Below are 19,886 nucleotides of genomic sequence, written 5' to 3'. Positions count from 1 at the left end.
ATCATAAGTAACCTTGCCAGTGGGCACTCAAGAGTTGAGACTACAGGAGCTGCAGAAGGACAAACAGGACACGGGACGCGTTGGCTCTCTCTATACTGCTGATTACCGATTGATTGGCTGGAAAGGAGAGGACAGGAACGGAACACAGTGTTATTAGAGCGCTAGTCTGAGGGATGAGACACTTCGTTATTCAACACTTATTCAATTGACCTATTGTCTAACCAAAACCAGCGGGACTGAGAACTCGTCACGACAGCCTGGGGATCAGATCAGTGCAGAGGAGAGGGATGGAACAGTCATGTTGAGTCAGCATTTTAGTCTGCACTCATTCCGCTTGTGTCACAGTATTTTAACTATGGAGATAAAGGGCCTAGTACAGCACCCACCGCAGGAGGAGCAGAGATGGAGAAAGGGTGAGGAGCAGGATGGGAGAGAGGGATCAGGAGGGGAGAGAGGAGAGAGGGAGCAGAGAGAAGGAGAGAGGAGAGAGGGAGCAGGAGGGGAGAGAGGGAGGGAGAAAGCAGAGAGGGAGAGAGAGTTGGGTTGAATACACAAATATAAAGAAAGACCTGTTTTGAATGGCAGGTTTGATGGTTTGTGACTGGCTGATATTTACATAAGATAGTACCTTGATGATTATTTTCTCTACTGAGCTGAATGTATTATTTTAATTATGTCATAGACCACCTCGAAAAGCCACCATAACCTCTTTCAAAAAGCCGAGCTCTTTCCCGGTGGATTTGGTTTCTTCCAAATTAACACTGGACCCCCCCCCCCCTCGCCTCATCTCAGATAAACACAATTTCATGGTCTGCTTGCATTAGATTAAGGTTGACCTTAACTGATGAACAGGTCCTCAAAATATTAGGCTATTCAGTATATCAGATTCAATATACTTCATACTTCAGTTACAGTATATAATTTGGACCAATGCCAAGTGAGTAGATTTGTTGCCAAGTGAGTAGATTTGTTTTCCCCTACTTTTATTTTGAAAGTCCTTGAAAGAACGCTACTGGTAAATTTAATTTCACACCGCTTGAGTGGCAACTGGTAGTGTGCTGTGTCCTGATTTTAAACTGCAAAAATGCACAAAAAAACACTAAAACCACACTGATGTTAAGATCTCTGCATTGCTGAAGGACATCCCGTGCAGCAGGCACAAAAGGGTGTCTCGACTTGAGACGCCGGGGTGGGTCTGCTGTTACAGTGAGCCTATCGTGGAGCAGATGGTTAGGCTCCACGGCCCAGCAAGCGAGATGTGCTGTGGTTCCTGTGCCATCACGATGCGCAAGGCTTCGTTGATAGGCGGGTCGATGAGGCGGGTGTGAGCGCTAAGGCACCAAACCGGTGCGCAGTATTCACTGGTCGAGTAGACCAGGGCTAGGGCTGCTGTACGCAGTGTTTTTGCCTCAGCGCCTCAGCCTGATCGGACCAGTCACCTCATCAACGCCACACAAGCTGTTAACTCCTTGCGCAGTGACTCAAGGTGTCGGCAGAACGTGAGCGACCTGTCCAATGTCAGGCTGAGGTAGGTTGGTTCTGCGATGCATGGCAGGGGTGTTCCATCGATGTGCACTCGGAGTTCACATTTGGCTTCCTTGTTGTTAAGGTGGAAGGCCACCGACACCGTCTTTGCCTCGCTGAGCTTCAATCTCCATTTCCGGAGGTATGCCGCTAGTGTCTGCATGTCCTGGCTCAAGGTCTCCTCCACGGCCTGCCAGTCTCCAGCTGAGTACACCAGCGCAAGGTCGTCTGCATAGGCGTACTACCTGGAGACTGTGATCGGCAGGTCGTAGGTGTAGATGTTATAAAGGAGGGGGGCCAGGACAGATAGCTGGGGGACACCATTCTTAAGGCGTTGCAACCTGCTTCGCTGTCCGCTACTGGTGGTGAGGGTAAAGCTGTGGTTTCGGACAAGCTCCATGATCATGCTGACCATGTGCCTATCCGGCAGCAGGTGGAGCAGCTTGCAGGTGAGGCTGCGGTGCCATATGGTGTCGTAGGCAGCTGTCGGCTCCAGCCTTCTTTTTAGCCGAGAATGTCCTCGATGTCTTGAGTCATCAAAGTGACTTGATCTACAGTCAATTTCCTGCATCGGAACCCGGCCTGCTCCTGTGGGAGCAGCGGGTCGATGATTGGTTCGACGTGGGTGTAGATGAGACGCCTGAGGATCTTGAAGGGGATACATAACAGAGAGATGGGGCGGTAACTCTTGGGGTCCCCTTCAAACTTGTTCGGCTTAGGGATCGTGACAACTAGGGCTCTTCTCCAGATTTTGGGAAGAGATGGGGCAGTGACGGGGGAGTGTCTAGACCTACCAGTGAGGTTGTTAAGGATGCTCCATGCCTTGTGGCTGGAGTGTGAGAAGTCGATGGAGTTAATGGTCTCCTCCCAGCACTCTTGTCTCCTTCGGCTGAGTCTAGAGGCAAGTCTGTCTGACTCAGCTCCTGGGGGGGGCCCGGAGTAAGGCAGAGTAGAGACTTTCACACTCACATCCCAACACGGTTTGTAGCTATTGTGACATCCGCATGGGATGGATTTTTTAGCCGCTTTCACCAGTATGCCACAGAGTTCCTGGTATGCCTCGTCCACATTGTTGGTGTTAGGTGGTGGGAGGCACCTTGTGGATCTATGGGTAAGGAGGCGGTAACGTTTCCAGTTGGACTTTCGGAAGTTCCATCACTTCACTGGCTTGCTCGGGACGAGGTCCACGAGTTTAGGCATGGTTATCAGCGATTGTTGATGTTGGGGCCGAGGGAACTTTCCTAGCACGCGTCTATCAGGGAGCCGGTTGTCAACAGCGACGCTCGCAAATGCCAAGTCAGGATTTGTCCCAGTTTTCCAGCGACCTGAGACAAAGTTGACTGCGCCCTTGGGATCGTACAGAAGGGCCAGGCTGTTGTTAGCTGCCCAGGCAGCCAGGTTTTCTAGGTGTATTGCTGCTGTAACCCCAATCCTCATGCTGACAATTGAAGTCGCCAACATAGTGGCAGGGGTGGGGGAAAACTTGAAGATATGCTAGTGTGATTCGCGAGGGCGGAGGCTTGTAGACATTGACAATTTTAAAGCCGCCAAGGTCCACACACAACCACTCAATCTCCGAGCCAGTCAGGGATTGGTCGATGAGAGTCCAATTCATGCAGGCCATGCTTCCTGCTTAGGGTAGACCCAGCTAAAGCGAAATTTGGGAGAATGAGCTTATCTTTTCTTTTACGCAGTGGGTCTCCTGGAGGAGGATGACGAGGGCCTTGGTGGTGCAGGCCAGGTGCTCTATGACGTCGATCTTACTGGGGGTGAGCCCTTCGGAGTTCATCTGCAGAATTCTGGGTTGGGAGCAAGCTCCACTGGCTGCCCTCCCCGCCTGTGGCAGCCGAACACCAGCCTGGGTGGTGGCCCTCAGTTGGCAGACTTTGCTTCGCTTACGGCGGCTAATCACAGTTACTGACCGTGGGCACCATGAGAAGGTGTCTGCCTCGCCCCCCCTGCTAAACCTAGGTTAAAAATTGTGTGTGTGTGTGTGTTAATGTGTGTGGGTGTGAAAGTGTGTGTGTTTGTCAATTCAATAACCTCCTCTTGCGTGCAGGCTTCAGGGTAAAGTATCACATATTTGAACCAGATGGTATCACTGCGCAGACCTTCAACTGCGGAAGGATGCATGAGCTACATCAACCTCAGTACACCCTTCCTGTCAAAGTGCATACAAGTTCTCAAGGGAGCGGAGGAACTGGATCACACCAGAAATCGATCACAATCTTTGTTTGAATGTTTGCAGCCTGCAAAAATATGTAGACAGAGATTATCTTTTTATGAGAGGATGATGACTATTGTACACTTTGTCTTAGTTTGCTTGAAACATGTCATACTGTATCTGTGGTCTTCTCTACAAAGATCTGCAACTATACAGTATGTAGAGTTTAGGGTTTTAAAGAGAGTTCCCTCTTTTGAGACCTCTTTATTGGCGTCCTTTTACTGGGTCAACCAAGGGCACCCCTGGTTCATGTTGTGTTGCATGAGAGAGTGATGGTCCCATCTGCCTGAGTGAGAGTGTTGGTTCATGTTGGAGCGGCTGAGAGAGTGTTCCTGTCCAGACCAAGGTGTCCCTGGTTCCGTCTGCCTGAGTGGGAGGGTAGGCAGCAACAAGTACAGTACAGAAGATGCTGTTCTGACAACGTAAGTAATTGCCACTTAACTCTATTGATTACAGATAGGCCGCCTCCTCCTCCCTGTCCTGCTATGAATTACTTCTTCCTGGTGTGACTTCTCCTCAGATAAATCCCTTGGCAAACTTAACCAACTGAACCGGTTAAGAATGAAAAATAACGTTCCGTTCACCGTTCACCGTTCAGGGGTAGCCTATTAAGACTCTATAGGCCTACAGTATTTCTTGTAAGGTATAACCTAATCATACTAATCAGCAAACTATCCCGCTCTTATTGTGCTGGATTAGCATTGGAAGCATTGGAACTGATGTGTCCAGGCGACAAGACCTATCTTAATTTATCAGACATTATTTCATGTCATTTCAATTCACAGCTATTTCAGTGACATGACTAGCTTCCATCCTACCAGTCCTGAACAGAAACAAGCTAGCCACGCACATAAACCAGGCTGGACCTGGTTTGGGTAATTTCGGGAATATGTAGTGTAGGGCCTACACTGTAGGCTACTGTATAGTACACCAGATGTAGCAGGCACAATTTGGATGTAGCATGCTGCATCTGGCGTAGCCTACTGAAAAGAACCTGAACCACCCAACAGAGGGAGGAGCTGGTTACTGGGTTCAATAGCGAATTGCGCTGCCAACACCTTTTTTTAACCGGTGGGGTCCGGCGTCAGGGGTCAGAACACACACACACACACACACACACACACACACACACACACACACACACACACACACACACACACACCACACAGGCGTTAGAAAAATGACATGGCTTTATTAATCATTTCATTTCAAATGCACACATCAGCATGGCTCGGGACGCTCCCCAAACCCCCTGCCCCACCCTCCAGGCGCTCCAGGTTTAAATTATAACACTGCACTCTCACTGCAAAATAATGTAAACTGCACTGCAAAAGAATATAACTGCACTTTCACTGCAAACGAAACATGCACGTGTAAAACCAAAACAACCGGCCTGCCACACTGTCTGAGATCAGGACACATCACTTTCCCTCTCCGAAAGCTTAGCTTCAGTTAATATAGGATTCATTCATTAACAATGGTTATGGTTAGCCATAGTTTGTGACAGGCTGTTGACATGCGACAGCCCTGAAAATGATCGTTATTTTGACACTCTACTCCCCATGCCCATTTTACAGCATTGCCACCCAGTGGATATAATCGGAATTACACACACTATTCAAGGAGGGGAATCAGGACAAAATGAGTTTGGTCGAGTTTTTATTACAGTGATTTGATCACGATTCAAAGACCAACTGTGCGGTTACAGTGCCAGCATTGTATATATAAGGAATACATTGATTATTTTGTATGTGGTTTTAAATGTTTAACTATGATTGGTGCATTTCATATATTCTGTAGGCTTAGTTGCCTTAGTCATATTAATTTTGTTATTTTTATTAATTTTTTTGCACAGGTCATAATAAGAAACTTATTTAACCTAACTATATAAATAGTTAATACTTCTTCCTTGACTTGAGTCAGTCATGGCAATTCTAGAATTCAAGTTTGGCCATACTGTGACAGATTGTGTCACAATGATATGACATCATATTTGAACACAATGATACTATGACAGCCACATTCTAGTTCATAGTTACATTTTTCTCTGTCAGTGGTCAGTGACATTTTGAAGTGGTTGGTGTATGCAATGCAATCCAGTGCTTCTAACTTCTCCATGGCCTCCCTGTACGTTGGGGATCTGCACCACGACGTGACAGAGGCCATGCTGTATGATTTATTTAGCCCCATGGGGACACTCCATTCTATCCGGGTCTGTAGAGACAGGATCACCAGGCGCTCCTCAAGGTACGCATATGTCAACTTCCAGCAGCCAGCTGACGCCAAACACGCTCTTGACACCTTGAGCTATGAAACAGTCATGGGCCGACAGCTCCGGATCACGTGGTCTCAACGCGACTGCACCCTGAGGGACAACGGAATTGGGAACATCTTCCTGAAGGGTTTGGAGAAGTCCATCGACAGCCAGGCCCTGTATGACACCTTCTCCGCCTTCGGCACCATCCTCTCCTGTAAAGTGGAGAGTGACGAGAACGGCTCCAAGGGCTACGGCTTTGTGCACTTTGAGGCTCCAGAGGACGCTGAGAGGGCCATCAAGAGGATCAATGGCATGCTCCTCAACGGTCAAAAGGTGTTTGTTGGCCCTTTCAGATCCAGAAGAGTACGAGAGGCCGAGCTGGGCGACCAAATCAAACAGTGTACCGGCATCAGTCTCTACATAAAGAACTTGAAGGAAGAGATTGATGAGATGCGACTGAGGAAGGAGTTCTCTCCCTTTGGTACCATCATTAGTGCCAAAGTCGTGATGGAGCGCGGCCGCAGCAAGGGCTTTGGGTTTGTGTGTCTGTCCTCCCCTGAGGAGGCCTCCCGGGCCATTGCAGGGCTGAACGGACGCATCCTGGCCACCAAGCCCCTGTATGTGGCCCTGGCCCGGCCCAAGAAACAGCCACGGGTGTATCAAACCAACAGATACAGGCAGCGAATGGCCGTCAGGCGTGCCACGCCCAGCATGGAGATCAAACTGCCTGCACAGCCCTCTGGATCCTCCATGGCTGCCATCCCTCACGCATCCATCCAGTGTGTCTCCGCCCAGACCATGGGCCCTCGTCCAACCTCTGCTCCTACAGCTCCTGCGCGTCCTGCTGTCCACCTGCTGGGCGAGGAGTCTCGGACGACCTCCATTCTGGCTGCCACTCCACCAGAGCAGCAGAAGCAGATGCTGGGTGAGTGTAGTGGTCTGGTTGACTGTTCACTGTTAATTGTCTGGTTCACTGCCAAAAGCCCTTGTAAAGACTGTGCCCCCAGTTAATTTAAATTAACCGTCCAATTTTCCCCTCAAGAACACAACATGGAGCCTTGGTCCAGCCCACACGGGACCATGTCGGGTTACCAAAAGGTAAGTAACCCCCCTAAAGGTTTATATTTCATATACCATGTAAGCATGTTCAGTCAACTTTATCTGGTTTTGTACAGTCCTGGACCTAAACCCACTCTCTATTGAGACCAGACAAATCTTTAATGCCAGGCCACTATAAAGGTTTTCAGGGTCTTGTCATTTCTCAATATCCATACTCAATTTCTATAGCTAGGATTTACCATGAGCAATGAGCAAATAAATTATTGGATTAGCTTCAGTGACTTTCTTTTCATTAAAACAGAAAACTCCACCTCAGATGATCTCTACAACAATTGAGGATGAGGTCAACGACCTAGCGCTGCAGCTGGAGGCCAAGCTGAGCCCCCCTCGCCCAAGGGAGAGTGGGAAGATGGGATTTTGGCCTTGTGTTGCCCCTGCACCAACTCCACCTACTGGCCTGCACTAGAGGCAGAGAGCAGGCCTCTGAGAAAGGACAGAGAGACAGGGCACTCCTGCTCCTACATCCGTGCTCCTGTGAGTGCCCTTAAGCCTGCTTCCCCTGTGATGGCCTCTCCAACACTCGAGGAGGAGGTCAACGACTTGGCACTTCAGCTGGAGGCCAAGCTGAGCCCCCCTCGCCTCAGGGAGAGTGGGAAGACAGGTTTTTGGCCTTGTGTTGCCCCTACATCCACTGCAACAATTGGCCTGGCACTAGAGGCAGAGGGCAGGCCTCTGAGGAAGGACAGACAGACAGGGCACTCCTGCTCCTACATCCGTGCTCCTGTGAGTGCCCTTAAGCCCGCTCCACCTGTGATGGCCTCTCCAACACTCGAGGCTGAAGTCGACTTGACACCTCAGCTGGAGGCCAAGCTTGTGTTGAGCCGCCCTCTTGTCAGGGAGCAGGCTGGGGCTAACCCTCCTCCTACCAGTGGACCTGCCAGCACAACGCCTCACACTGTTGGTGCCAGTAAACCCACTCCACCTCTGAAGGCCTCCCCAACAATCGAGGAGGAGGTCAACGACCTAGCGCTGCAGCTGGAGGCCAAGCTGAGCCTCCTTCACCTCAGGGAGAGTGTCGCCCCAGCTGCCTCAACTCCACCGATGGGCCTGGCGCTGAAGGAGGAGAACAAGCCTCTGAGGACGGAGAGACAGACACGACACTCCTGCTCCTCCACCCGTGCTCTGAAAGGCTCTGGACGAACTACTTGTAGACAGGAATGGGGTGAGGTCAAAACAGCCTGGACAGCCATTTGTTTTTTGATGCTCTCCATTTTGCAGGTTAAACATTAATTTTGTGATTTCAGATCTGACAGACATTAACGTCAATGTTACTGCTGGAGAGATTAGAGGTGCTGATGAACGACCCAACCAGAGAGTAGCACGTATGTGATCGATGACAGGAGAACAGCTCTCCACACAGAAGTCTAGAACCCTGGAGAACCTACTTTCAACCAGGATCCAGAAGATCAGCTCTTTACACAGAAGTCTAGAACCCTTGAGAACCTTCCTTCATCAACATCCCACCATCCTGGGTAACACTCCAGCAGAACATGAAGCACACTTGCTAGCACAACGTACTAGCAAAAGAATGACCTCAGGTTTTAAAGTAATTTGACCTGGACCTTGATCTAAATGTGCTAGGCTTTTCTCATACATTCCGTTACATTACTACATACTGCATTTGTTGTACTGAAATAAATATTTTCAACAATATAGCCTACATTTGTCTATGTGTTTTTGTGCGTGGCTGTAAGCCAGCGTTAGTATAGTATAGCAGTTGTCCGGTTATCACTCCCTCCCTCCGTCACTCTGGACAATGTTGGCCTGCAGTTCTCTGTTGGCACCACAAGAGGCAGTAGTCCCAGCACACCAAAATCAAGAAGGACACCAAAACCACCGCCGATCTCCACTGCACAAATAGAGTAGTGGTGAGAGTATTGGACTCCCACCTGGGAGACTGGGGTTCAAGACCCGGTGGGGATGACTTTATGGGACTATACCCCCCAAACCTCCACATGTTCATCCTTTCACTCCAACCTTTACCCCTTGCCTTATAGGTCAGATTCTGTCCCAACCCCAACCCTTATTCTAACCCCAACCCACACTAGGGACTGGAAGAACAACACCAAAACCAATTCGCTGATCTCCACTGCACAAGTAGAGTAGTGGTCAGCAGGGCTTAAAAATGAAATTATTTTTCAATCGGTTCGCTCCGAGCAGAACCAGCATATTTAACGTTTCCGTTCTCGTGTTCCGCCACCAACATAGCGTTCCTGAACCAGTTAAGAATGAAAAATAACGTTCCGTTCACCGTTCCGGGGGTGTTAGCCTATTAAGACTCTATAGGCCTACAGTATTTCTTGTAAGGTATAAACTAATCAACAAGTCTAGGGTTGTGGTGGCCTTATTGCCAACAATATTAGCCTTGGTGATGTGTGCTGTAGTGTAGCCTTGTTGATTATTTTACAAGAAATACGGAACATAAATCCTATTCCCGTATGCCTTTAATCCACACCGTAAACTATGCGCAGGTCTATCATAAGTCATCATCATAGCTCATCATCCTTTTTAAAATATTTTCTTGTACTGTTTCTGCAAGCTATTTTATTCTGCGCCTGTAGGCCTATTGTTTGTTTTTATTTCGTTTTATAATGTTTTATGTTATTTATAAATAATTAGTCACCTCATTCATTCATCTGTGCAATCCCTATTGTTTATGCTGCTCCTTTTGTATGGGAGCTCCGGATTTGGCGCCTATACGCCTAATACGTAACTATCGTCTGGCATCCGCGGTCTTTAATATTATAGTATTTTAACGTGTGTGTGTGTGTGTGTGTGTGTACAGGATGTATTTTATAAACAAGCACACAGCTGTGGTGGGCTACAGCACATTACAGTAGGATGGTAGTCGCTCATTGTACAGCATACAGCCAATATCACTTCATGTTAAACAGGAAGTGTCTATAATGGTGGGGTACCTAAACACAGAGCTACAGTAATTACCATAAGCCTCTGAGCCAATCAGTGAGAAGTCCTTGAGCGTGGGCAGATGAGACAAGGTCATGATGACATAAAAAAATGGGACGGTAATCAGGCGCTGTTCCTCCCGTCGTGATTGGCCGAGAGATTGGACTCAGGCCCAAGTTCTCATTGGAGGACTTGGGCCAAAGAGGCGGAGTGAAAAGAACAGCTTATCTGTTTCCAGCCATCCTTCTAATTGTGAGGGAACACAGAGCTCTCGGCCAGCAGGGCTCCTTCCTCTCTTCTCAGCACATCCCCCTTAATCTGTTCGTGGTCGTGCCCTGGCAGTAGCTGTCCAGAATGGGGCCGAAACATGGATGGAAATACATTCATGATGCGATTGGTTTCTGCTGGTCTGGTAGAATGACACCATGGGAATCATCATGGAACTGCAACCCTCTCCCATCAGTATGTCATTTCAGGACAAATACTATACTGTACTATACTCTTCTATGAGTGTTTTATACAATACTACACTACACTATACTGTACTGTACAGTACTATACTACACTACACTACACTATACGATCACTACATTACATTACATTAGTCATTTCACTGACGCTTTTATCCAAAGTGACGAGAACAAAGGCGAGTGGCAGATTTCAAGCAGATGCCGGTGCCCCACCAAGGAGGGAGTTGCAGTAGTCCAGGCGCGAGATGACATGGACCTTGATGAGAACCTGCGCCGTTTCATCAGTAATGAACTGTACTGCACTGTACTACACTACACTATATGATCACTACATTACACTAGACTATACTACACTATACTGCACTATACTATACTACACTATACAATCACTACATTACACACTACTATACTGTACTATACTACACTACACTACACTATACTATACTGTGCTGTACTATACTATACTACGGTATAGTGTATTGCACTTTATTATATTATACTGTACTACACTATACTATAGTGTACTGTACTATAAGGAGTTTGAAAACAATCTATTTGTGGAAAGTTCACAGTCTGACTGCCTCTCTCTCTGGTATACTCACTGTGTCCATGCCTTGATCAAGCAGAGTAATACTGAGGCATAGTGAAGTCTGTTTAAAAACCAAAGCCCAACCAGAGTGCGCGTGTGCGTGCACACACACACACACACACACACACACACACACACACACACACACACACACACACACACACACACACACACACACACACACAGATTTCATGGCCAGACATCTTTTCCTCTCCCCTCTACCTCCTCCTCCTGCCTGGCTGGCTGCCCCCCCCCCCTTGTGTGCTCACAGATCAGTTAGATTTTTTGCTGAGTGTGAATTATTCTGCTTTGTGAAGTGGGACCTCCAGGGTCTGCTGATGGCTGGCCTGTCAGATATTTTGCCGACACACGCATCTTCCTGCTGCCAAGCCTCTCAGCGCGGCACAGCTCGTGGACAGCTTTGACCTTTGGCGATATAGAAATGCAACCAGTGTTAATTAAGACAGCAAATTTTGATTTAGTTTTAGCTATAGTCTAAAATACTATTTAGTTTTAGTCATCTTCATTTTAATTTAGCATTAAGACTTTAGTCGACAGTCTACAGTGATGAAAATTAACACTGAATGCATCTCACTGCTGTTAGGGCTGCGTGCCATTCCTGAAGGATATTCCCACGCGTGGTAGGGAACAACCGTTTTTTGGAATGGAGCGTGCCCCCGGTTGTTGGATCATCCTCCTCTGGCAGTCCTTCCAGGTCCCACCTGTCTGTCTGTGGCAGCGTCCCAACATGCACAGGTGTCTCCCTGCCTCGCCCAGATGGTTGGGGTGTGCCCTGCACCGGAATTACCTACACACAGACCAGGCGAGGTACAAGGGGCACCACAGTCACATGGGGGCCCCTACACTCCTACAGCCGGCCCAGGGCCCAGACTAATTCACACACAGACCTCGTTTACATGCAAGCAATAGTCTGATTATTGTGAATAACCAAATTTAGGTGATAATTCGATTAAAGCGTTTACATGGTTCAAAATAACGCAATTTCACCAATAACATGAGTATACATGGATTTATTTGATAGTCTGGTTAAAAGAAAGTTGTTGTATGTTTTACCCGGAGATGCTAGTGGGGCGATTAGGCCTATGGGCCTATACCACCTTTCTGCGTTTTCTAGCCAATTTTTCAGCCTCACGCAAAGCTACGCTGTCCGCTTGATGCACGTGCAGTCAACGGTCATCCTCCGTCAACCGTCAACCTCTAAGCTCCAGTAGTCATCCTATACCTTAACGTCGTTAAGTTAACTAAGAGAAATGCGGGGAGATTTAAACTTTTTTTGTTGGTATTTTTTGTTGTCCGCCTTTATTAGTATTCAGATCACCTTAACCCATGTCCTTTTACTTTCAGTGTTGGCTGAAAACAGAAGACGTCACGATGTTCTCATTCAGTCCACAACCTTTCCAATGGGCCTACAGGAGATACCGTTCCTGCCAGCCAGGGTCCGCGGATGCTGGATGCGGGTCCGAAGTAAGGACTGGTGGGACAGAGTTGTGCTGCGAGAATTTACTGACGCCGAATGGAGAGAAAACTTTAGGATGCCACGCAGGTCATTTGTCACACTGTGCGGTTTGATGGAGAGAGTTATGAGCCCCAAAGAAGCAACCGTGCGCCCACCTGTGCCATTGGAGATGCGGGTGGCAATTGTGCTTTATAAGTTGGGTAGCTGCGCAGAGTACAGGGTCATTGCGAATCAGTTCGGTGTCCACAAATCAACGGTGAAAAAGTTTGTATACCTCTTCTGTAAAGGTATGGTCTCATCTGTAATAAATGATCTCATCAAAGCGCCTACACTGGAGGAAGCATGCACAATTTCCCAGCGATTTGAGAACGCCTACCACATCCCACAAATTATTGGATGCATCGACGGCACTCATATCCCCGTCATTCCACCCACTGATGGATACAGGGATTTTGTCAACAGGAAAGGCTGGCCCTCCATTGTCCTTCAAGCAGTCGTGGATGACACATACTGGTAATTTATTGGTGCTTGCTGCTGTGCAATAAAAATAAACGTCTTAATAACCCAGAGATCCGGTAGGATCTAGATAGGCATAGGCCTACACAAGCCCATTGCTCTAGGCATTTGAATATGTAGCCTATCATTATCAACCCGATCATCACCATTGAAATAATGTAGGCCAGTTGGCTGGATCACATTATAGTTTAAGCCCAATCACCATTGAAATAGGCTATAGGCTAGGATGGTAGGGTCAAAGTATAAGCACCTACTATGAATTAGAATAAAGTTTATTTTGCCATATTTAACCAGTATGAGTATAGGTACTGAAATACAACGGAAGCAGAGTTTCTATACCCACCATACCAATTACGGTGTTATATTTTTCTGAAGCTTTTGGAACATCAACTGCATGATGCCAGGGAGTGCACATGATTCCAATGTCCTGAGGTTTGTTGAGCTTTGTTTGAGAAGGCTCACCTACTCCCAAGCTTGGTATACTCTCACTCATACACACACAGCTTTTGTCTACTTAAATACAAAACATGACATAATACTATAATTAACACTATAAATATCATCTCCTATGAAATACTACCCTTTAACCAATAATCTTACTCTTCAGAGAGCAAAGGAAGTCCAGGGGAAACTGGTGAACTTCATCATTCTTGGAGACCCATTATACCCACTCCTTGACTGGTTAATTAAAGGCTACCCCTACTCCCAAACCATCACACCAGAACAAGAATCCTTTAACGTCTACCTGAGTGCTGCCAGGACGGCAGTGGAAATTGCCTTTGGGAGATTGAAGTCGCGGTGGAGGGTGCTCTTAAAACGCAGTGACTTCCACTATACCTTCACTCCGCATATGGTTGCCACTTGCTGTGCATTGCATACTGTAACTATTGTGAGAGAGAAAAGGAACATGCCAATCCTATCTGGATGGAGGAAGCAGCAGGTTTGGAAAGAGCCCTACCTTAACCTGGTGCACATGCACACAACGCACCTCACACTGATGGTCAGATTGCAAGGCAAGCTCTGAATGAGTACATGTCTGCCAACTTTCCATTACGTAGACGAGAACTGTAAACAATTTTTTTTATTTTTTTTGGGACAACCTCAATTAATGTGTTTTGTATTTAATTGGTGTAATTAATAACATTGGTCCTTAGGACCCATAGCATTGATGGCTTGATTAATTACCTGTGTTAGTCTGGCTCACACTAAACTCACACTACATCTTGTGAAGATGGCTGACGTGAAAAGGGTCTATAGCATAATATAGTAGTACAAAATGTTCAAGTATCCACAAAGGTAAATTGTTTTATTTTATTACAAAAAAATAAGTAAAAAGGCTGTAGTAAAAATGAACAGGCTATTTGTCCCTGTAAATAATACTTGACATTAAAAAAATAAACACTGTCTCTGTAAATAACATGTTACATCTCTTCAAAGGATATAAAAAATAAACATTCTTGGATCAAAATAAAACAATTTTCTAAAAGCAAATATAACAACTTTCACTGTACTTAAAATACACTGTACTTAAAATACAAAGAGATTTGTCTCTAAAATAAAAAGAACCTGTTCTTTTCTGAACAAACTGAATAAACATTTCACATTGTTCTTCACTACGTAACAGCAATCTATATGGGGCATTTAACACAACAGAGGAACATGAGCCACCATATCCATAAACATTTTGCTATTTAACCTTTCATACTGAAAGGTGAACTTTTCCTCAGCATTCTACAAGTCATGAAAATACTGCCTTTCTTGACCTGCTTGACGTGTGTGTGCATTTGTGTCTAGACTGCCATACATACCCGTATGGTAGCTTGGAGGACTTGGGTGGTACCCTGGAAGTGGATGTGGGGGAAAAAGTGGTGAGGGGGGCAGCATGCTCCGGAAGCCCTCCATAAAAAGAGACACAACATGCTCTGTTCCACGGGTATTGGCTTCTACTAAGGAAGTAACGAAACGTTCCTCCCTCTCTTGGCTTCGCTGAAGCTCTTGTGAGATCCAGGACTGCTGTTGCTGCTGCATCCTCTCTAGAAAGGCCTGGTGCTGAGAGCTCCAGTTGGCCATGGTAGAGTTTCCTCTGCTCCTCCTGGACATCAACATGCCCCAGCTGAAATATACAGTAGTGAAAAGATGACAAATATGGGACCATTAAGTTCTGATTTACTACCATCAAGCACCTACTGTACACTGTATCCCAATCGGGATTGTGAGTCACAGTATTTGAGTGTAGTGTACACTTAGACATGAGTCCAATCCCGGTATCACTCACGGCCAGTTCCTGTTTCATGCGCTCGATGGTGGCCTCCAGCGCCCTGGTGCCCTTGGTCGCCTTGTCCTCCACCGCCTTCAGCAGCGACATCACATTGGTCACCATCACCTGGGGGACAGAGGACACCTGGACTTTAATACCCTGCCCTTAAAGCTTCAGAAATGAAAGGTCAAAGTGTTTTAGAGGTTTATTGCATCCCCATATTGTTGTTCATAAAGTACGTTATACAGTGGCAGTGACTCAATCCAGGGGCAGCTGCCTACTGAGATAGCATGGCAGGAAAGCCAAATACAGCCTCAGGAAGCTGCTGCCCCTGGATTGGGACACAGCTACAGAGCGGCATGCATTACTCTATCTCAGTTACTTAAGTGTGTAGTATGAAATATCTTGATGGCTCAATTATTGCTTGAGTGCCCACATTATAAGAAATACCAGACTGTACTGTACTGTCACTATCACACTTGTGTTTTTAGGTAACAGCTATTTGGGGACAGATGGAAATTTGCCTCTGGATATACTGGCTTGTTTACATTATTTTGTTTTGCACTGGGGTTTTCACTCCCAAATAAATGAATCAAAAAAGAGAGAAAATAATCAATGTTGTTATTTGATATGGAAAATACTTCCAGGAAGTTCCTCACTGTACATTTTGTCATGGACTTGTGTGGGGACAATTGGCAGATTAAACACTCAAAGAACACTTAACACATACATTTTGTTAGCCCCTTTCGTTACTGCATGTATCTATCGTATACGTAGCCCCTTCAACCTACGTTCATACCGTCAGCGTCATGAATGTAGGTTGAAGGGACTGCATATACAATAGATACATGCAGTAACGAAAGAAGCTAACATTTTGGGTGACTTAGGCCTACCATTTGTTGAAAATATTATGTGGACATTTAGGCAATCATGTAAACCAGATATTCAACTACTCATATGATGGCAAGGACGCTTACAATTTTGGCCAGAACTGAATCTTTGTACTGATTAGCATCAACAGGAGGAATAGCTAGTCTACATAAGGTGCAGAATTTACCATGGGGAGCAGCTATCTGGAACGGTGTTGTTTAGTCTTCCACAGGAGTGACAGGTCGCTCCGACTCCTGACCTGGGTCAATCACATCCTCTTCATATTCACTGCCGTATCTCTCTGAAAAAAAAATAAAAAAAATAACCATTGTCTTTATAACCTCGCGTCACCAGTTATAACGTTAGCTACTACTTTGTCTTACGTTGTGTTAGCTAGCTAGTGCTAGCTATTTGACAAGCTAGCTAGCTAGCTATCTTTAACTCACGTTAGTCGACTTAACGTTACCTTGCTGATCCCCGGCTGTAACATGCTCGTTGCTGTCAGTAGGTCTACTGGCGCTGGGTCCATCGTCGAAGCCAACGTCTACCCCATGAGCATGGCTGGTGGACATGGGTCGATGCCCCAACAATTCAGAACACCTTAGACCGAAGGTCAATGATCGATTTCGTTATCATATTATCTGATCTGAAGCCATGTGTTTTGGACACTCGGGTAAAGAGAGGGGCAGAGCTGTCCACTGATCACCATCTGGTGGTGAGCTGGTTTCGATGGCGGGGGAAGCTTCTGGACAGACCTAGAAAACCCAAGCGTGTAGTGAGGGTGAACTGGGAACGTCTGGAGGAAGAGCCTGTCCGGAGAGATTTCAATTGTCACCTCTGGCGGAGCTTCTCAGGCATCCCTGTGGAGGTTGGGGACATCGAGCATGAGTGGTCGGTCTTCAAAGCCTCCATTGCTGAAGCTGCGGCTGGGAGCTGTGGCCTGAGGGCCATAGGTACCTCAAGGGACGGTAACCCTCGGACACTGTGGTGGACAGCGGTGGTCAGGGAAGCCGTCCGACTGAAGAAGTAGGCCTTCCAGGATATGTTAGCCCGGGAGACCCCAGAAGCAGTTGCAGGGTATCAACTGGCCCAGAGGGCTGCCGCTTCGCCCGTGACCAAGGCAAAGCAGCGGGTGTGGGAGGAGTTCAGAGAAACCATGGAGAAGGACTTTCGGTCGGCACCAAAGTGTTTCTGGAAGACCATCAGACACCTCAGGAAGGGAAAGCGGGGGACCATCCAAGCTGTATACAGCAAGGAGGGGACACTGCTGACCTCAACTGAGGAGGTTGTTGAGCGTTGGAAGGAGCACTTTGAGGAACTCCTGAACCCGACTAATCCACCCTCTATGATCGAGGCAGAGCCGGAAGATGATGGGGGGTCGTCAATTTCCTTGGAGGAGGTCACTGAGGTAGTCAAACAACTCCACAGTGGCAAAGCCCCAGGGACTGATGAGATCCATCCAGAAATGCTGAAGGCGCTGGGTGTTGAGGGGCTGTCTTGGTTGACATGCCTCTTTAACATTGCATGGAAGTCTGGGTCAGTGCCAAAGGAGTGGCAGACTGGGGTGGTGGTCCCAATATTCAAAAAAGGGGACCGGAGGGTGTATGCCAATTATAGAGCCATCACATTACTCAGCCTCCCAGGGAAAGTGTACTCCAAGGTGGGGTGAGGGGGTCCCTACTTAGGGCCATCCAATCCCTGTACACCCAGAGCGAGAGCTGTGTCCGGGTCCTTGGCAGTAAGTCATCTTCCTTTCCGGTGGGGGTTGGCCTCCTCCAGGGGTGCGCTTTGTCACCAATCCTGTTTGTGATTTTCATGGACAGGATATCGAGGCGTAGCCGTGGGGAGGTGGGTTTGCAGTTCGGTGAGCTGGGGATCGTGTCGCTGCTATTTGCAGATGATGACGGAGAATCAGAGCAGCTGGTGCGGTTCTGCAGTCGCTTTACCGTACTGTTGTGATGAAAAGAGAGCTGAGCCATCTTCGTCCCATTTCGTCCCGTCATGACTGAAAGAACGAGATCACGAATACAAGCGGCCGAAATGAGTTTTCTCCGGAGGGTGGCTGGGGTCTCCCTGAGAGATCGGGTGAGAAGTTCAGTCATCCGGGAGAGACTCGGAGTAGAGCCACTGCTCCTTTGCGTCGAAAGGAGCCAGTTGAGGTGGTTCGGGCATTTAGTGAGGATGCCTCCTGGGCGCCTCCCTAGGGAGGTGTTCCAGGCATGTCCGGCTGGGAGGAGGACGCAGGGTAGACCCAGAACTAGGTGGCGGGACTACATCTCCGCACTGGCCTGTGAGCGGCTAAAGATTCCCCAGACAGAGCTGGTTGATGCTGCTAGGGAAAGGGATGTCTGGGGCCCCCTGCTGGAGCTGCTTCCTCCGCGACCCGACCCTGGATAAGCGGATGAAGATGGATGGATGGATGTAGTTTCTTCTTTAATGAAACTGGCAGCCCCCCAAAACTATGCCACACTGGCATAATCAAAATGGCACCTCACTAGTTAGCTAGCAAAGCTTTCCCTGTCCAGCAGATTGTCCTTTCTAGACAAAAGCCTGGTACGGGCGTTTACTTTACCCAGCACCTGTAAGGCTGATGAAGACCTAAGGGTTGAAACGTTGCTTTTTTCCAATAAAGTGAACCGAGAGATATCAGTGTACGGATCTTTCCTCTCTCCAAACGTATGTACTCTATGATCCAGCACCTGGCCTACTAAGGTTGGATGTGCGCACAGCTCTTTTGCCTTTCATACATTTTCTTAGCCTGGATCCTGTGGTAAGCTATTATATACAAACTGAAGTGTGACTTTAACCATTTCAAGTGAGTTACACCAACAAAATGCATTCATGTGCGGAGGCCTTTTCTCTCTGAGCACCCTTTCTAGTTTTAACTGCTATGACCTCAGTCCCTACTTCCACCTTCAGTACCGAGGCCTTCGTTAAAATGGGTTTAGATCTGAACAAAATAGTCTCAGTTTTACCTAAGTGAAATAAGAGCCTATTGTCACACAGCCAGTTGCTAATCTTAGAGTGTTCATCTCCAAACATTCTTTTGGAGTGTGCTCCTTGTGGAACCCCACATTCTACTGGTTTGGCATCCGGCATAGAGCCATTGAACTCTACTCTCTGATCACTGTCTGTCAGGAATGAAATGATCCACTTGACGGCCGTATCATTCAGCCCCAGAGCCTTCAACTTATTAAGCAGTAGATGATGGTTAACTATGTCAAAGGCTTTCTGAAGATCAAGTAAGAACATTCCAAACTGTTTCCCTTCATCAATCTCCTTTCTAATAAAATAAATCGATAAAAGAGTCTGTACAATATGACTTCCTGAACTGATTGAAATTCATATAGAAGATTTTCCTTGTCAACACATTCTGGTATCTGCTCATGTACCACTCTTTCTAAGATCTTAGATGTTACACTCAAAATTAATACTGGCCTGTAATTGCTCAGATCTATTCCATTTTTTGTACAAGGGAATAATCTTTGCATATTCAGTGGCACTTTGTACAATGTCTTGCTCCAGGCAGAGATTAATTAGATGCGCCATGTGCCCCATCTCTTAAAAACTTAGCACAAATGTTGTCCAAGCCAGTGACTTTTGCTATATTGAGCTCAGCCAACGTCTCTGCTACCTTCTCAACTGACACTGACACATTCATCTTTTATTTGTTTCA

The 19,886-nt window shown here is 47.1% G+C and overlaps 1 protein-coding gene and 1 long non-coding RNA gene across 2 annotated transcripts; one reads left to right on the top strand and one right to left on the bottom strand.

The window, feature by feature from the left end:
* Positions 1-5,864: 5,864 nt before the first annotated feature.
* On the top strand, positions 5,865-8,374 carry LOC311320889 (polyadenylate-binding protein 1-like 2; the record flags this gene model as incomplete). The annotated part of the gene is made up of 2 exons (XM_084452757.1): positions 5,865-6,368; positions 8,369-8,374. The coding sequence occupies 2 exons, from the start codon at positions 5,865-5,867 to the stop codon at positions 8,372-8,374; spliced, it is 510 nt and encodes a 169-aa protein (XP_084308883.1).
* Positions 8,375-14,575: 6,201 nt separating this feature from the next.
* LOC311321206 lies at positions 14,576-16,670 on the bottom strand. The gene is made up of 3 exons (XR_014630872.1): positions 16,398-16,670; positions 15,359-15,466; positions 14,576-15,196 (listed from the first exon to the last, which is right to left on the bottom strand). It is a non-coding gene; the product is annotated as an uncharacterized lncRNA (long non-coding RNA).
* Between the last annotated feature and the right edge of the window lie 3,216 nt (positions 16,671-19,886).

Source organism: Borostomias antarcticus, assembly GCF_949987555.1.
Source record: "Borostomias antarcticus genome assembly, chromosome: 18".
Lineage (NCBI taxonomy): Eukaryota > Metazoa > Chordata > Actinopteri > Stomiiformes > Stomiidae > Borostomias > Borostomias antarcticus.
The sequence above is the reverse complement of the archived record's forward strand: the minus strand, read 5'-3'. Positions and strand labels throughout refer to the sequence as shown.